Here is a 15,857-nt window from a genome sequence, read left to right as displayed (position 1 = left end):
GGCCACCTATCCCTGTGAGCCTCACACAAATATGTGACCTCTGAGGAAAAGTAGTTTGCTAGCTTTTCTAAAGGACGGTCAGATTTTGTATTTAAAACAGGAGGAAGCGGTAGAAGGGGAAAAATACTTGGGGAGAGGGAGGGAGGCAAACCATGAGAGACTCTTGAATGCTGAGAACGGAGGGCTGAGGGGGTATGGGAGGGGGGTAGGGGGAGTGATGGGCACGGAGGAGGGCACTTGTTGGGATGAGCACTGGGTGTTATATATGTAAACCAACTTGACAATAAACTAGTTAAGGAAAAAATAAAATAAAATAAAATAAAATAAAATAAAATAAAATAAAATAGCACTACGAAAAGCCGCTGGAGCATAAACGCAGCCCGAGCCTGGCACCCCGAGCGAGACCTGCACCCGCCTGCGCAGTGCAGAGGTGAAGCTGGGGAGGGCGGGGAAGAGGAGGAGCTCAGCGCGCAACCACTGCGCATGACCTCCGGAAGCCTACGCCCTTGTTGCCAAGGCAGCGGGAAGGCTTAGCCGGGAAGGGGAGGCTTGCTGAGCGACAGCACTGAGACTGGCCCCCAGGGGGCTCAGGCCTGGCTAGTTCCTGAGCCAGTCTTGACCGGAACAAAGCAGATGAGGACCCGAGTATGATGCAAAGTGACAGCGCTCGGCTGCTGCGAGGCCCGGGAATTCACAGGAGCTAGGCCAACTGGCCCAAAGGACTTCAGGGCTATGGCAGAGCTTTCTGAGGACACCTTTCCTGATGAGGTACAGAGTTCTGGCTCATTCAGCTCCTCTGGAGACCCGCAGCCCTGGCCCCCTGCCTCTGAGAGCACACCTGAGAGTGGAAAGCCGACCACACCCTTGGAATATCGAGACACACAATCTGAGCTTCCAGACTACAAAAATAATGAAAAGTTCTGTAAAAAATGGATCGGCTATCTCAAGGGCAAAGAAACCAAATCCGGACAGTACCAACCAGACGCTAAACCTCAAACAGAAGTCACTCGGGTATCCGATGAAGAAATGAAAGCTTTGCAGTCTTTTTGCGCCGTTAAGATAAGCCTGATCCGTCGTAGAGCAAACTTGAAGGAGAAAAAGAGCGACAGACCAAAAAAGCCACCGCTTAGATGGGCTGCAGGGGCTGCAGAGGCAGATGCCGTGAACTGTTCTGTGCCCGCTGAACTTTTGAACAGAATCTACTTAAAAAACATAAGGACAGAGCCGAAACAGGTGGCAACAGATAAGCAACACATTTCTTCTCAGTGCCCCAGCTGCAACAGAAAAAGAGCAGAACTGGCTCAATCGGCCTTTCTGAGACGGAAGAAGACTTTACTGGAGTCAGTTCTACTCCAAGAGAAAATAGATGAACATCTTTATACCAAAGACTTTCTTACCCTTATTGGAGATGCACATCAGAGCCTCCCCAGGCTTTCAGATGATCCCAGAATAATCTGGAAAAGACTGAATGAGAAAAGTCAGATCAGATACTCTGGTTGTGTAAGGTCAGATACAGAGCAGGTGTGGCAGAATGAAAAAAGTGTTTGTCACTTACCTGTTCTTCATCACCTGTCCAAACCACTTCCTCTATCCAAACAGGACAAACTGTTTATTAATGATAATGTGTAATGTTGATAAGTGTTTCTGTTGTGTATTTGAATAATCATCATTCTTACAGGTACCTTGGAAACTAAGACTCTACTGTGTTTTCTTCACAGATAAGAGGACTAAAAACTTTCCATCCAGTATTATTTTTTCACATCATAGAGGGCAACATTGTAGTTGGTATACTTGCAAAGTCTTTACAATCCAGGAGAGAGATGTTGGTAGTTTAGACTAGGGTTTTGATCATACCAACAGAAGTACGGAAATGTAAGAGATAGTTAGGAGGTAATAATTAACAGTCGTTGGTAAAGAAATGGATATGGGATTTAATAAAGGGTAAATGTTAAGAATGTTACTAAGTTTCTGACTTGTGCACTTGGATGAAAGATAACTTACCATTAAGATAGGAATATTGGAAAGAGATCTTTGATGGTAGTGATTAAGAGTGTGATTATTTGGACATGGTTAGTTTTGAGACATCCACATTGAGACGTTGAGAAACGGTTGGTTATTTGTGATTGCAGTCTAGAGAAAAGGTTAAATCTAGAGATTTGAAATAAAGCTGGAGGGGTGGTGGTGGTGGAATCGTTGACACATAGCTGGGAATTGAAGTAAGAGATGTGGTGAGCTTTTCTAGAAGAAAGTGGAGTGAGAGACAGGAGGGGCTATAAGCAACACTAGTTCTGAGAAATTCAGCAACTAATGGCTGGGTGGGAGAGAAGAAGCCACCAAAGGAGATTGAGAAGAAATGATCATAGAAGCATAGAGGAAGCCAGGAATGTGTAATGTTACAAGATCAAAGAAAGATAATATTCCGAAAAAGATCAGCTGTCTAAGCATGCTAACTCAACAGAGAGTTCCTAGGAGATAATTGAGTTATGTGTTGGACTCTGCTGACCTTAGCAATAGTCATTTCACTTATAGAAATTGGGCAGACAAAGTGGACTGAGGAGTAAATGTAAGTTATGAAAATGAAGACTATGAATACACTATATTCATGGTTAACTGTACAGGGCATCGAGGGATAGCTGGAGATAGATAAAGAATTGAGGAAAAAATGCTCTAAAAAGCCATTTTGTTCATAAAGATTTTATGAAACTTTTCTTGTTCATCCTAATTTCCTTTCTCATGAAACAATATCACCCCCCTTGGAGAATAATCTGTAAATAAGTTTATTGGGAAAGTGTTAGGTGCATTCTGAGAAATCTTATCTGTTATTTCTCTATAAAAATATAAATCCTAAAATTAGTTACAGCATATGGACGTCATTTTTCTACATGTCTAACATCTAAGCTGTCACAGTCAAAAAGAAATTTGTAAATTAGGACAAAATAGTTTTTGTATCATGTTCCAATAAAACTCTTTTGAGTTTAGACCTTCATTTATGTATAAAGATACTGTTTTGTCCTGTAGAATTTAGCATATTTCCTCTTAGTCATTCCTAAATAAAATGGAAAACCAAATCATTACCATTTTCATAGTAGCTTTTTATTTGAAATCCACATTATGTCATTCTTTATCTTTGCCACCTCAATATATTCACATTTCTCATAATCAAAATTCTGAATAATTTCCCATTTAGAATTCCCCATTAAAGGTCATAATCCACCCCGTTAGTCAACTAAGCTAGAAATCTTAGAGTCATTATTTGTTCCTCCTCATTTTTTCTTCACGACCCCCAAGCTAACAACTTTTCAGTAAGACCACTGGGTCATTCTTTAGTATCTTCTGACCATGACTTCTCATTTCCATCTTGTTACCACTTCCCTCATCATCTCAGCCTCTCACTCCTGGCTTCTCTCCTCTCCAGGTCACTGTCTACATAGTTGTCAGAAATATTTATGGGGCGCCTGGGTGGCTTAGTCGGTTAAGCGTCCGACTTTCGCTTAGGTCATGATCTCGCGGTTCGTGGGTTCGAGCCCCGCATTGGGCTCTGTGCTGACTGCCAGCTCAGAGCCTGGAGCCTGTTTCAGAGTCTGTGACTCCCTCTCTCTCTGACCCTCCCCTGCTCACGCTGTCTCTCTCTCTCTCTCTCTCCTAGAAATAAATAAAACATTAAAAAATTAAAAAAAAAAAAAAAGAAATATTTTTCTAACCCAGAGACCTGTTCAACTTATTTCCTTGATTAAAAAAATAGTAACTGATTTATCAGGGCTATAGAAATAGCTCAAATTAATTAATGCCACGTAGAGGTTCCTTCATATCTGGTCCCCATTCACCTACCTAATCTCATCTTCTTCTATGCATCCGCCCCCAACCTCCCATATTTTATCCTCCCTACAAAACTTGCACTTGCCTGACCTCTCTTGTTCTTTGTGCAGCTGTGGTCTACAAGTGCACATTTGTCTTACTCACATTCTCTTAATTGTCTTTTGTAGCTGGTGAACTCTAATTTTGTTTTAGTTTTTACAGTCTATTATAGTAAATAGGTAATACAGTTATACGATTTAAAAAATCAAAATGATATTTAAAGGTTTAGTATGCAGTTTTTTGGTCACCCGGTTCCCATCCCACTTCATTCTATGCTGTCCAGCTGGCCCCTGCTTGCCAGGAGTTAACTCTTTACTTGATGGATCATTGGACAATCCAGTATCCCAGGATGAGGGCAGCGGTAGAAGAAATTCAGGGAATTGGGGAGTGGCCATTTACTGATCAGGACAGAGTATTTCTATATTTTAAACAGTATGAGCTGAATTAGTGTGTATGAGCTAAATATTCATGTTAACTGTAAGTAGCCACTTAATGCTAGTTTCTTATACCTTTCCAGTATTAATGGAAACTTAAACATCAAAGATAACTTATTATGTACTCTCTTCTGTACCTTGTTTTTCCCCCCTGCAATCTATGTGTGTGTGTGTGTGTGTGTGTGTGTCTGTGTGTGTGTGTGTGTGTACACACATACATATCATAAAATCTGCTATTTTAGCCATGGCTAATTGTACCATTCGGTGGCATTATTTGCATTTACAATGTTGTAGAAACAGGTTTCTCATCACCCCAAACAGAAACTCCAAACCCATTAAGCAATAAACCCCCATTCTCTCCTCCTTCCAGTCCCTGGTATCCCCAAATGTACTTTCTGTGTCTATGAATTTGCTTATTCTGGGTATTTCATATATGTACACTCATAATATTTGTTTTTCTGTGTCTGGCTTATTTTACCACACACCGTTTTTATATTGTAGCATATATCAGAATTTCAGTCCTTTTTATGACTGAATCTTATACCATTATACACATATACACTAGAAGTATGTTTATTCACCCATCTGCTGATGGACACATGGGTTGTTTCCACTCTTGGGTTATTGCGAATAACGCCATTATGAATGTTGGCATGCAAATATCTGTTTGAGCACCCGTTTTCAATTCTTTGGGGTTGATACCTGAAAGTAGAATTGCTGGGTCACATGGTAATTCTGTCTAATTTCTTGAAGAACTGCCAAGAGTTTTCCACAGCGGTTAGAGAACTTTACATTTCCATGAGCAATGTACAAGGGTTCCAATTTTTCCACGTTTTTGCCAACACTTGTTATGTTCTATGTTTTAAAAAATTATAACCAACCAAGTAGGTGTGAAGTGGTAACTCATTTTGCTTTGGGTTTACTGCTGACTATTGAGGTTGAGCATCTTTTCAAGTGCTTATTGGCCATATGTGTATCATCTTTGGAGAAATGTCTATTCAAAGACCTTTGCCTGTTTTTTAAAATTGGGTTGACTGTTTTATTGAGTTGGAAGAGTTATTGATATATTCTGGATAGGAAACTGTTATCAGATATGAGTTGCAAATATTTTCTTCCATTCTGTGGGTTGCCTTTTCAGTCTCTTGATGGTATTCTTTGGTGCATAAAAGTTTATTATTTTAATGTAGTCAAATTTGTCTGTCTTTTCTTTTGTTGTTTTTGCTTTTGTTGTCGTATTTAAAAAAGTACTGCCAAATCTAAGGTCATGTATATTTGTCCCTCTATTTTCTTCTAAGTGTTCAATGGTCTTAGGTCTTAGGTCTTGTGTATGTCTTTAATCCATTTTGAATTATTTGTTTTTATTTATGGTGTGAAATAAGGCTTCCTTCTTCTACATGTGGATATCCATTTTTTTTTCCCAGCACAGTTATTGAAGAGACTGCTCTTTCCCCATTGAACAGTTTCAGGACCCTTGTGAAAACTCTGTTCACTATAATTGTGAGGGTTTATTTCTAGACACTAAATGGTATTCCATTGTTCTGTAAGTCTTATGCTGGTACCAATGTTTCATTACTATGCTTTATAGTTAGTCTTGAAATGAGTACATGTGAAATCTTTATCTTTGTTATTCTTTTTCAGTTCTGAAAAAGACTGTTTTGCCTATTTAGTGTCTCTTAAGATTCCATATAAATTTTAGGATGGTTTCTTTCATTTCTGCAATAATTGTCATTGGAATTTTGATGGGGATTGCATTAAATCTGTAAATTGCCTTGATAACATTGTTATTTTAACTATATTACATCTTCCTTCCAATCCAAGCACAAGGGATGTCTTTCCATTAATCTAGGTCTTTAATTTCTCTCAGCAATATTTTGTAATTTTCAGGGTATAAGTTGTATAATTCCTTTGTTGAATCTGTCCGTAAGTACTGTATTTTATTCCTTTGTCTGCTATTGTAAATGGATTTTTTTCCAATCCAATTTCTTATTGGATGTCCATTGCTAGTAAATAAAAATACAACTGATTTTTTGCATGCTGATTTGGATCCTGAAAATTTGCTTCAATTCACTTATTGGTTTTAACAGTTTTTTTAAATGCATCTTTAGGATTTTCTAGCTATGAGATTACATCGTTTGTGAACAGAGATAATTTGACTCCTTCCTTCTAAATTGGACTTTTTTTCCCCCCTAATTTGGTTCTCACTTCTAGTGCTATGAATAGAGATGGTGAAAGCAGCCATCCTTGTCTTGTTCTGGTTATTTTTTTAATTTTTGAAGAAGTTTAAAGAAGTATTTAACGTTGATGAAGTTCCCTTCTAAATTTATTAAATGTTTCTTATCACAAAAAATGTTAAATTTTAACTAAAAAAATTTTTTTCTGCATCAATTGAGATGATCATATGGTTTGGCATACTCTTTAACCCAGCCCAGAACCTTGCCTTCACTGCACTCATTCAATAACTCTAATACAATGACTAATTAGAATTAATTATGCTCCTATGGCATTAATATAAATTCATATTAGAACACTTGTGTCTCAATATGTTTTTCCTTATTACTTGTTTGTGAGCATCGCAAGTGTAGAGACTTTACATTACATAATATCTATGGTGTGTGCACAGTTGAGGGTGAATGGTGCCCAAAAAAAGTTTCATTGATGAAAAACCAAGTGCATCAAAGCAATGATTTAAATTTAATATGTCTTTTGTACCAAAATAAGAAAAAGAATCTTCTGGCATCACTTTCCTGTGAATATTTTGCTTTTGTGTACTATTTTCTATCATTTTTCTTTCTCTTTCCATGGGTTGATTTTCCCTTTTTATCATTAATATATTTTCTCAGTGGCAAATTAATAGAATGTTTTTGATAAGACATCTTTCCAGAAATATGTGACCAATTAATACAATATTCACTTTAAAGAATATAAAAATATTTCTTTGGAATCCATGTTTTCAGATAGAAAAAAGTCATCTGAATTACTCATTTTAAATATAATTCTGGGGCTTCTGGATGGCTCAGCCAGTTAAGCATCCGACTCTTAATTTCGGCTGAGGTCATCATCACACATTTTGTGAGATAGAGCCCAGCATCAGGCTCTTTGCATATAGTGCAGAGCCTGGAGATTCTCTCTCTCCCTCTCTCTCTGCCCTACTACTCTCTCTCTCTCTCTCAAAACAAATAAACTGATTAAAAGAAATAAAGATAATTCATGAGTTTCTACAGTTTTGAAGGGTGGTAAAAATTCCTGTTGCTAAACTTGAACAAAATTTTTTATTGCCTCTGAGAACATTCAAAAGGAATGAATATCCTTTTTCCAAACTCTTTATAGCTGCACTCAAGAGATTCCAGTACAGCTGGAAAGGAAAGTCCACCAGATCAGATGCTGAAAAACCACATATTTCCCCAATGCACTAAAAACGTATCTAGCAACTTGGACAGGATTCTACAAATATGCAATTTGTGTAATTATAAGATACAGATTACATAAATATGCATCTATTTAGTTTACCTTCTGTCATCTAGAATAGTTATCAGATAATTTCTGCATCTGTAAATCTCTATGCATTTAACAAACATCGTAATAATGAAATCCTTAAAGCAGAAGTAAGTGATGTGCCAGACTGAGAGAAAAGAAAGGCCAGTTCTGAACGTCTGAGTCATTCAAATTCCAATCTCAGAGCTGTTTAGGAATGTTTGGGACACCCAGCTCAGAATATCTCCCATTTTAAACATATTCGTTTATTTCATGACGGGACCTAATATAGTAACTTAGCTGTAATCTGCGGCAGCATGCACAAGTTGCAAAGAAATAGGAATTGTGGTTCTACCTAGCTGTGGGCTGTCCCCTCAGTTTTTCTGGAATTGACAGATGAAAACAACATACACACATAGTTAATTTAAAAAACAGAAAAGGAAAAGACAGCTGAACTTCTATTCTCAGTTGATAATGCCCTTTGGACTAGGAAATTCAGAAATTTTCCAATTTGCAGCAGACTCAAATTACAGGGAAAAGTGCAAAATTCTATCAGGGTGGCGCAAATCATCCTAAAGCCTGGTTTTGTTGACACCACTGTTTGTTGAGGTATTATCTCAGGTTTAGGAGAAAGTACATTGCGGCCCATCTCCCCAGAATTTGCTTTGGATGTCAAGACTGATGACCCCACACAATGCCTGAGAAGTTATGAAAAGGTTCATTACTCACACAATGAGGGCTTCCCGGGGGCGACACAGGGCAAACTCCAGAGCAGATCTCAAAATGGCTCGAAAGAGAGGAAAAGAGACCGGGTTGGCCTTTCTTGTGAGTAGAGTGGAGCTGAGGTGACGATTCCCACCTGTGGGCTGGGACCAGCAGGGTTCGAATTTCCTGCAGTAACAAATAAAGGAGCACCTGGGCTTTCTTATTAGCTAATCTAAATGGAGGGCAGAAGGGTGGGGCTGGCAAGTTTTGACTGTCAAACATCAAAAATAGAATCAGACTCTTTATAATAATTCACCCCTGATATCTGACTGATGATGGAAATAGACTATATTGCATTTAATGAAATTTTAACTCATTAAAGGATGCCATAATGATGCTCTGTCAATCCCGTAGCCTGAGTCTGGTGAGGGTAGTAGAAGTTCCACTGAACACCTGTTCAAGAGACCAGCAACTACAATGTCTGGAGCTCCAAAGTGGATAAAGTGAGGCCTGTACTGTGGCTTTAATATGTAACCTTGATTTATGTTTTGAGGATCTGTCAGGCAAGAGATTCCCATAGTTATGTTCAGCAAAGAGACAAACTTTGGATAAGTAATTGCTGTTGCTCTCCTTGGAGGAGCCACTGGCCATGGCCCAAGAGTCTGTAAACATGTACGGACGGAACCAACTGCTGGCCAGGGTAAGATGACTGCCTCAAGTTCAGCTAATTTTGCTGACCCTTGGCTCCCCTTCTCTACCAAGGACATCCAGATTAAGGAAATAAAAGCAGCAGCTCCCCCAGTAAATTCCACTCTGTGTAGCCTTGATGCTGACTATAAAGGGTACGTGCCCCACTGTGGCTCACTCATGTGATCCCCAAGGGCTACCTAAGAAGCCAGGGGTTTGAGAGAAGAGTAACCACCTCTCGTACCTTATCAACTGGCAAGGGGCTGGGGACAGAAGAGGCCCCCCCCCCTCTTGTGGGTGGAATACTCTGAAGGATCCAGACTTAGCTCTGGCTTGTAGGCAACATTTCTCTCTTAACAAGGAGGCTCCAGTGTTTCTGCTGAGCTTGTAGAAAGCTGCCTCCGTGACCCTCAGAAGGATATGGGGCTTCAAAGACTCAGGACCTGTGAGCATCTCTGTTTCCAGAAGAGCCCAGTATGCAGTCCCCAGCCGCCACTCCAATGAAACCAAGAAGGGCAGTTTCTCCACCAAAAATCTATAGGTGGTCCAGGAATTGTAGGAAGTATGAGAAGTATGAGAGAGGCTTGCTAAAACCTCTACAGTGAATGATTCTCTGGAGGCAGGGAGAGGGCACACTAACGGAACCAATGTTGTGTTATGATTTGAACAAATTCTAGAGCCCTTCGTTATAAGAGGCCCCAATTCAAGATGGGCCAATTTGTAAAAAATAGCACAAATGGACTTAAGTAAAATGTGTAAGTGAGGACCATGTTGCCTCCAAATCCCAAGAAAAGCCTGAAAGATACTGGACTTGTTTTAACATTGTGGCTACAGAGTGACAACTGCTATTTCTTGACATGTTAAAGATGCAGAAGCCCTCCATGTAACAGATCCTTTTCAGGAATTTGACCAGGGATCCTGGGCCTTGAAATGCCCATTTGCCTTTTTGAGCTCCCTCTTTTCTTCCTTCTTCTTTGTTTTTCATTTTGTCTTCCTATCAAAAAAAATTATTGTATTTCATGCAATGTGGAGTACATACATCAGAATCACCTAGAAAAAATTTAAATGCATTAAATACAACAATAACACGTGTGTGTGTGTGTGTGTGTGTGTGTGTGTGAAGCAGGTAGACTAAGTGGACAAAACTCTAGGCCCCACGGGGGAGAAAGCTTTGAGGAAAATGCCACATCCATTTAACTTCATCTCTTAAATGAAAGAACATTTCTATAGCCTCTGGAGGTTATCACGCTCTGCTCCAGGAAGACAGCTTTTTCAGAGTCAGGATGTGATAATGCACACCCCTGGGGAGATTTTCTTCCACAATGAAGTGGTGTGAGAGAAAAACAAAACAAAGCATTTGCACAACCACTATCTTCAAGATAATGCCATAAATATGATATTTAATATTTTCATTTTACAGTATAGGCCATACAGATAAACTAATTAGCAAAACATTGATTATTTGGTGGGGGAAGGAAGTAAAGCCGTGTGAGACAATCTGTCTCTGCCCCTCGCCTAGTTTCTTGTGGTTTGCTGACAATTTTTTATATTCCTCGCATTACAGACACATCGCCCCAATCTTTGCCATCATGTCATGTTGCGTCCTCCCTGTGTGCGTGTCAAACTTCCCCAAGGACACCAGTTAGGGCCCCCCAATGATCTCCTTTTAAGTTGACTATCTCTTCAAAGACCCTATCTCCAAATAAAGTCACATTCTTCAGGTTAGGACTTCAGTATATAAATTGAGTGGAAGTGGGGAAGGAGGAGGGTGGGCACCATTCAAACCAAAGCAGAGGATTGGTAAAGCATAGGAATGAAATTGCCAGAATTGCATTTTAGCTAAATCATTCTAGAATCTGAAGTTGAAGACAGATAGTCAAGGTAATAATTTTCAGTCGCGCTGCACATTAGGATTACCTGAGAAGCTTTCAAAATAAACCGCTGTTCAGGCTTTCTTTCTATACATTCTGATTTAATTGTCATGGGGTGGAGATCTGGCAATAGTATTTTTAAAAAGCTCCTCATAAGGATAATATACAGCTGCATTTAGCACTCCTTTTTTGGAATGATAAGGCTTGAGGCAGGAAGACCAATCCTGAGGCTGTTTTGTTAATCAAGGAAAGAGATAATAATGCTCTGAAACACGGCATCAGCAGTGGGAAAGAGAAAGAGAGGAAGAGATAGGTGGTTCCTAGAAACAGGAAGTAAATCAGCAGGACTTGACTGAATGTGGGGTGGTAGGAAGAACAAGTGTCGAAGCCTCTGTTCCCATCAGGTACGTGCTGGTGTCATGAGGAGACATTAAAGATGAAAGAAGTTTGTTCTCTTGGGGGAGAGCATAATAATTGAACTGATTGAGTTTTTAACAAATTTATTATTTTGAGATAATTATAGAGTCGCATGCAATTCTAAGAAATAGTACAGGGGCCCCTGGGTGGCTCAGTCGGTTAAGTGTCTGACTTCGGTTCAGGTCGTGATCTCACGGTTCGTGGGTTTGAGCCCCACGTCAGGCTCTGTGCGGACAGCTAGCTCAGAGCCGGGAGGCTGTTTTGGATTCTGTGTCTCCCTCTCTCTCTGGCCCTCCCCTGCTCACACTGCCTCTCTCTCTCTTTCAGAAAAAAAAGAAATAGTACAGAGAGATCTGATGTAACATTTATCAAGTGTCTTTCAATGGTAACATATTGTAAAACTAGAATACTGTATCGTAGCAGGATGTTGATACAGTGGAGATACAGAACAGTCCCAGGGGTACCTGGGTAGCTCAGTCGGTTCAGCATCCGACTGATTTTGGCTCAGGTCATGATCTCACGGTTCATGAGTTCAAGCCCCATGCTGTGCTCTGTACTCATTGTGTGCAACCTGCTTAGGATTCTCTCTCTCTTCCTCTCTCTCTCTCTCTCTCTCTCTCATTCCCTGTCCCTCCCCTACTTATGCCCTCTCTCTCTCTCTAAAAATAAATAAATATTTAAACACAAATGGGGTCCCTGGGTGGTTCAGTGGGTTGAGCATTGACTCTCGATTTCGGTTCAGGTCACCATATCACAGTTTGTGAGTTTGAGCCCCACGTTGGGCTCCTTCCTGACAGCATGGAGTTCTCTCGTCTCTCTCTCTCTCTCTCTCTCTCTTCCTCTCCCTCTCTCTCTGCCCTTCCCCTACTCATGTTCACTTGCTCTCTCTCTCTCTCTCTCTCAAAATAAATAAACTTAAAAAAAAAAGAACACTTCCATTACTACAGAGATCCACTGAGTTTGAGATACTGGTAGATAGTGGTCAAGTTAGACATCCTCTTCCTTACCTAGTTTTGATCACTCCAAGGTACCAGAAATCTGCCAAAATTAAGCAATATCCACCTACCTCAGGGACCTCAATGTAATAATACAACAGAGGAATTTTTTAAACTTAGAATTATCTGTTTGTCTAGCAGGGTGTTGGAAATAAACATAAGTAGCCACTTCACCTCTAGAAATACTCAGGGAAACTGTTTAAACACACATACAATGCACACTCTGCACACACATACACACCACAAGATTGTACACGCATAGACACAACTCTTATTAAAAGATTCAGAATTCTGTGAGTGGCCACTATATGAACCCCTCACATTTGAAGTGACAATTCTGTCTTTTAAAGGGTGTGTTTCATTTTAACTACAGCCAAAAAGTGAGAGATTAAAAACAGCTGGAACATATGTCTATTTTCACCTCCTCCATCTGGAACTTTGTTTTTGGATATCACAGGCATTTTCCAAACAAAACTCTGCTGAACAAAATGATAAATGTGGAAGAGACATGTATGTTCTTTTTTTGTTTGAAGAGCTTTATAGAATCCAAAGCATTGGTGTGTTTTTCGAACATAAAACTAAACCCCTTTGGCAGGCGAGAATTCTACCACTGAACCACCAATGCAGCTCTTAAAACTAAACCCGTTTGAACATCACAAATAGCGTTCTTGTTTTTGACGGGTGATGTGGCATTGACTTTATATTTGAAATCGGGCAATGTTGTGAACTACAATTCTGGTTCTTTAATCAGTAGGTCCTATTTACATGAGAAATAAAAATGAAATATTTTCTTATATGTTGATAATTAAATAAAAGAATTAGACAACTAAAATAATGTGCCAGCCAATCTTTCAAGTTTCTGTCAGGAATTTCCTAATTCAGCCTCTTCCATAAATTGCCCCACCAAAACTACAATAGACCCTTAACAAGTCATGTCTTAATGACTGCAATAACTTTTTCACTCTTTCCCTGTCCACAGTATGCTTTTATGCCAATACATCTATATAACTCCAGGGTAACATTTTATTTATTTATTTATTTATTTAAAATTTTTTTTAATGTTTTATTTATTTCTAGGAGAGAGAGAGAGAGACAGCGTGAGCAGGGGAGGGTCAGAGAGAGAGGGAGATAGAGAATCAGAAACAGGCTCCAGGCTCTGAGCTGGCTGTCAGCACAGAGCCCGATGCGGGGCTCGAACCCACGAACCGCGAGATCATGACCTAAGCGAAAGTTGGACGCTTAACCGACTAAGCCACCCAGGCGCCCCAGGGTAACATTTTAGAAATGCTTTGATAACATCACTCCCATTAACCATGGACGAAAATCCAAAATTCTTGTTCATTGTATAGGCACTAGTTTGAGCCCAGATTCGGTTCAAATGCCAGTTTTTCCAATTTTCCAAGTACATTCTGCAAAGGCTCATTGTCCTAGATTAACTAATGAGTTAGGAGGGTCTGAAATTAGGTAATGGCAGGGAAAACAGATGAAAAATGGAAAAATAATGGGGATAATAGAATAAATTTTGGTGACCAACTAATAAAAAGAGATAAAATGGAATGAAGTATGATATTTACCTTAAGCTACTGTGTGGCTTACCCAGGAAAGAAAGAGCTTTAGCATAATGAGGAAGAAATCATTATTTTGAATTTTGTAATGATATCTAGGTGAATATATTGATTGAGAGCCAGGGAAAGAGAGCAGAAGAAAGATAAAACTTTTGCAAGCAGTAAAAAATTATAATTGCCATGTTCATCCAATGTAAGACTACTAAATATAAATTCACTACACTGCAAAAACATATAGCCTGGGGGGTTAGCATATTTAAAACCCCCAATTTCACTGGATAGTAAAGCAATAAAATTAAAGTATATTCCATAAAAATGACAGAAACAATATCAAACAAAAGTTCAAATAAAAATCTTGGTACCATTTACCTTGAACTTTTGGCTCAATACACAATAATTCAGAAATTATGGCAACTTGACTATCTCGGCAGCTGTTTTCACAGACTAAAGATATAGACTTTGGTTTCATGGTTAAGTGATATTTATTAGACTAGGAGAAATATGGGGGGCTAGGAGGGGTCATGGCTACTCTTTTGCTCCACATTAGGAGAGTTCTTTTGTTTTGTGACCAAGCACATAGTTTTGAGATAAGTAAGAAAAGAGAGGGTCACCTGCCTAACAAGCTAGTTTACCCCAGGGCAGTCAACCAGGTGACAGATGGAGTCAGAGTGCCCTCACATTCCTATAAGAGAAGATATGTTTCACAGTTCTGGACCATATCCACTCAACATAAAACAGAATCTGATAACAATTATGGGTTGCTAGTGCACAGTGAGAAGTCAAATACCAAAGCTAGCCCTTGCCAAGTTTTTCTTTGTATTTTAACCACATGATCCATATTCTTCATTAGGCTATCCTTCATCTGTCTAAACAACAGTCTGGTGTTAGTTTAGAAAACTTAACCATTCTTAGCCCAGATGTGTATGCATTCTTCTTTAGAATGTAATTGGGGAGATTGAAAATCAGCAGTTTGATATAAATATCTGGACTTTGGAGGTAGAGATCAGATATTGGTTCATTGATCTATAGGAATTAAAGCCTTCCAATTGGATGAGGTTGCCTAGAAAGCACCTGTTGATAGAGAAAGAGACCGAGGGTAAGGCCCCTAGGTAATCTGACAGTTAGAAGCTAAACAGAGGAAGGAGACCAAGCAAATGAAAAAAAAAAAAAAAAAAAAAAAAGGAGCTATGTAGGTCAAAAGGTCTGATACTTACTGACTTTTGGAATGACTTTTAGAAAATTTTAATTCANGGAAAAAAAAAAAAAAAAAAAAAAAAAAAAAAAAAAAAAGGAGCTATGTAGGTCAAAAGGTCTGATACTTACTGACTTTTGGAATGACTTTTAGAAAATTTTAATTCAACCATTCTGCCTCATCCGCCTCTTATTTTCTATTGGGTGATTGATTTATGACTTTTATGCTTCAATGACAGACTATTGGTTATAATGCTTTAATTCCCTCCCCCCAATAGTCTTTTATTTATATTTTAATGTCTCCCTCACTTTTTGTAGTCAAATTTATTAGTTTCTTAAGGTACTATATAACTCATTGCTTTTTTTAAATGTTCTCGTCCATCCACAATATATTTTTCTCAATTTTTATGAATTCTTAAAAAAACCTTTAGCTCTTTAATTCATCTGGAATGCATTTTTGTAACTGAACAGACATTTGTTGAAACTATGAAGTGAATTGTGGCTAGCCAATCTTGCAGCCAAGGTTCTTCCCACTGAGGAGATTTCTCTCATTCAGCATCCTGAGTACTACTCGTAATGGGAGCAGCATCCAGAAGACTCTATCGCCTGAGCCTGAGGCTTCTTATGGTGCAGTTTTGGGAGCCTTAGAATTTTTTTTTTTTTTTT

The 15,857-nt window shown here is 39.1% G+C and overlaps 1 protein-coding gene across 1 annotated transcript; it reads left to right on the top strand.

The window, feature by feature from the left end:
• The first annotated feature begins 547 nt into the window (after positions 1-547).
• On the top strand, positions 548-2,924 carry CUNH8orf48 (chromosome unknown C8orf48 homolog). Its single transcript, XM_077773376.1, has one exon. It carries the CDS (start codon positions 733-735, stop codon positions 1,627-1,629), a length of 897 nt encoding a protein of 298 aa, XP_077629502.1. The 5' UTR covers positions 548-732; the 3' UTR covers positions 1,630-2,924.
• Positions 2,925-15,857: the final 12,933 nt, after the last annotated feature.

This window comes from Crocuta crocuta, unplaced genomic scaffold, assembly GCF_008692635.1.
Source record: "Crocuta crocuta isolate KB4526 unplaced genomic scaffold, BGI_CrCroc_1.0 scaffold140, whole genome shotgun sequence".
Classification (NCBI taxonomy): domain Eukaryota; kingdom Metazoa; phylum Chordata; class Mammalia; order Carnivora; family Hyaenidae; genus Crocuta; species Crocuta crocuta.
This window is presented reverse-complemented; position numbering and strand designations above follow the sequence as displayed.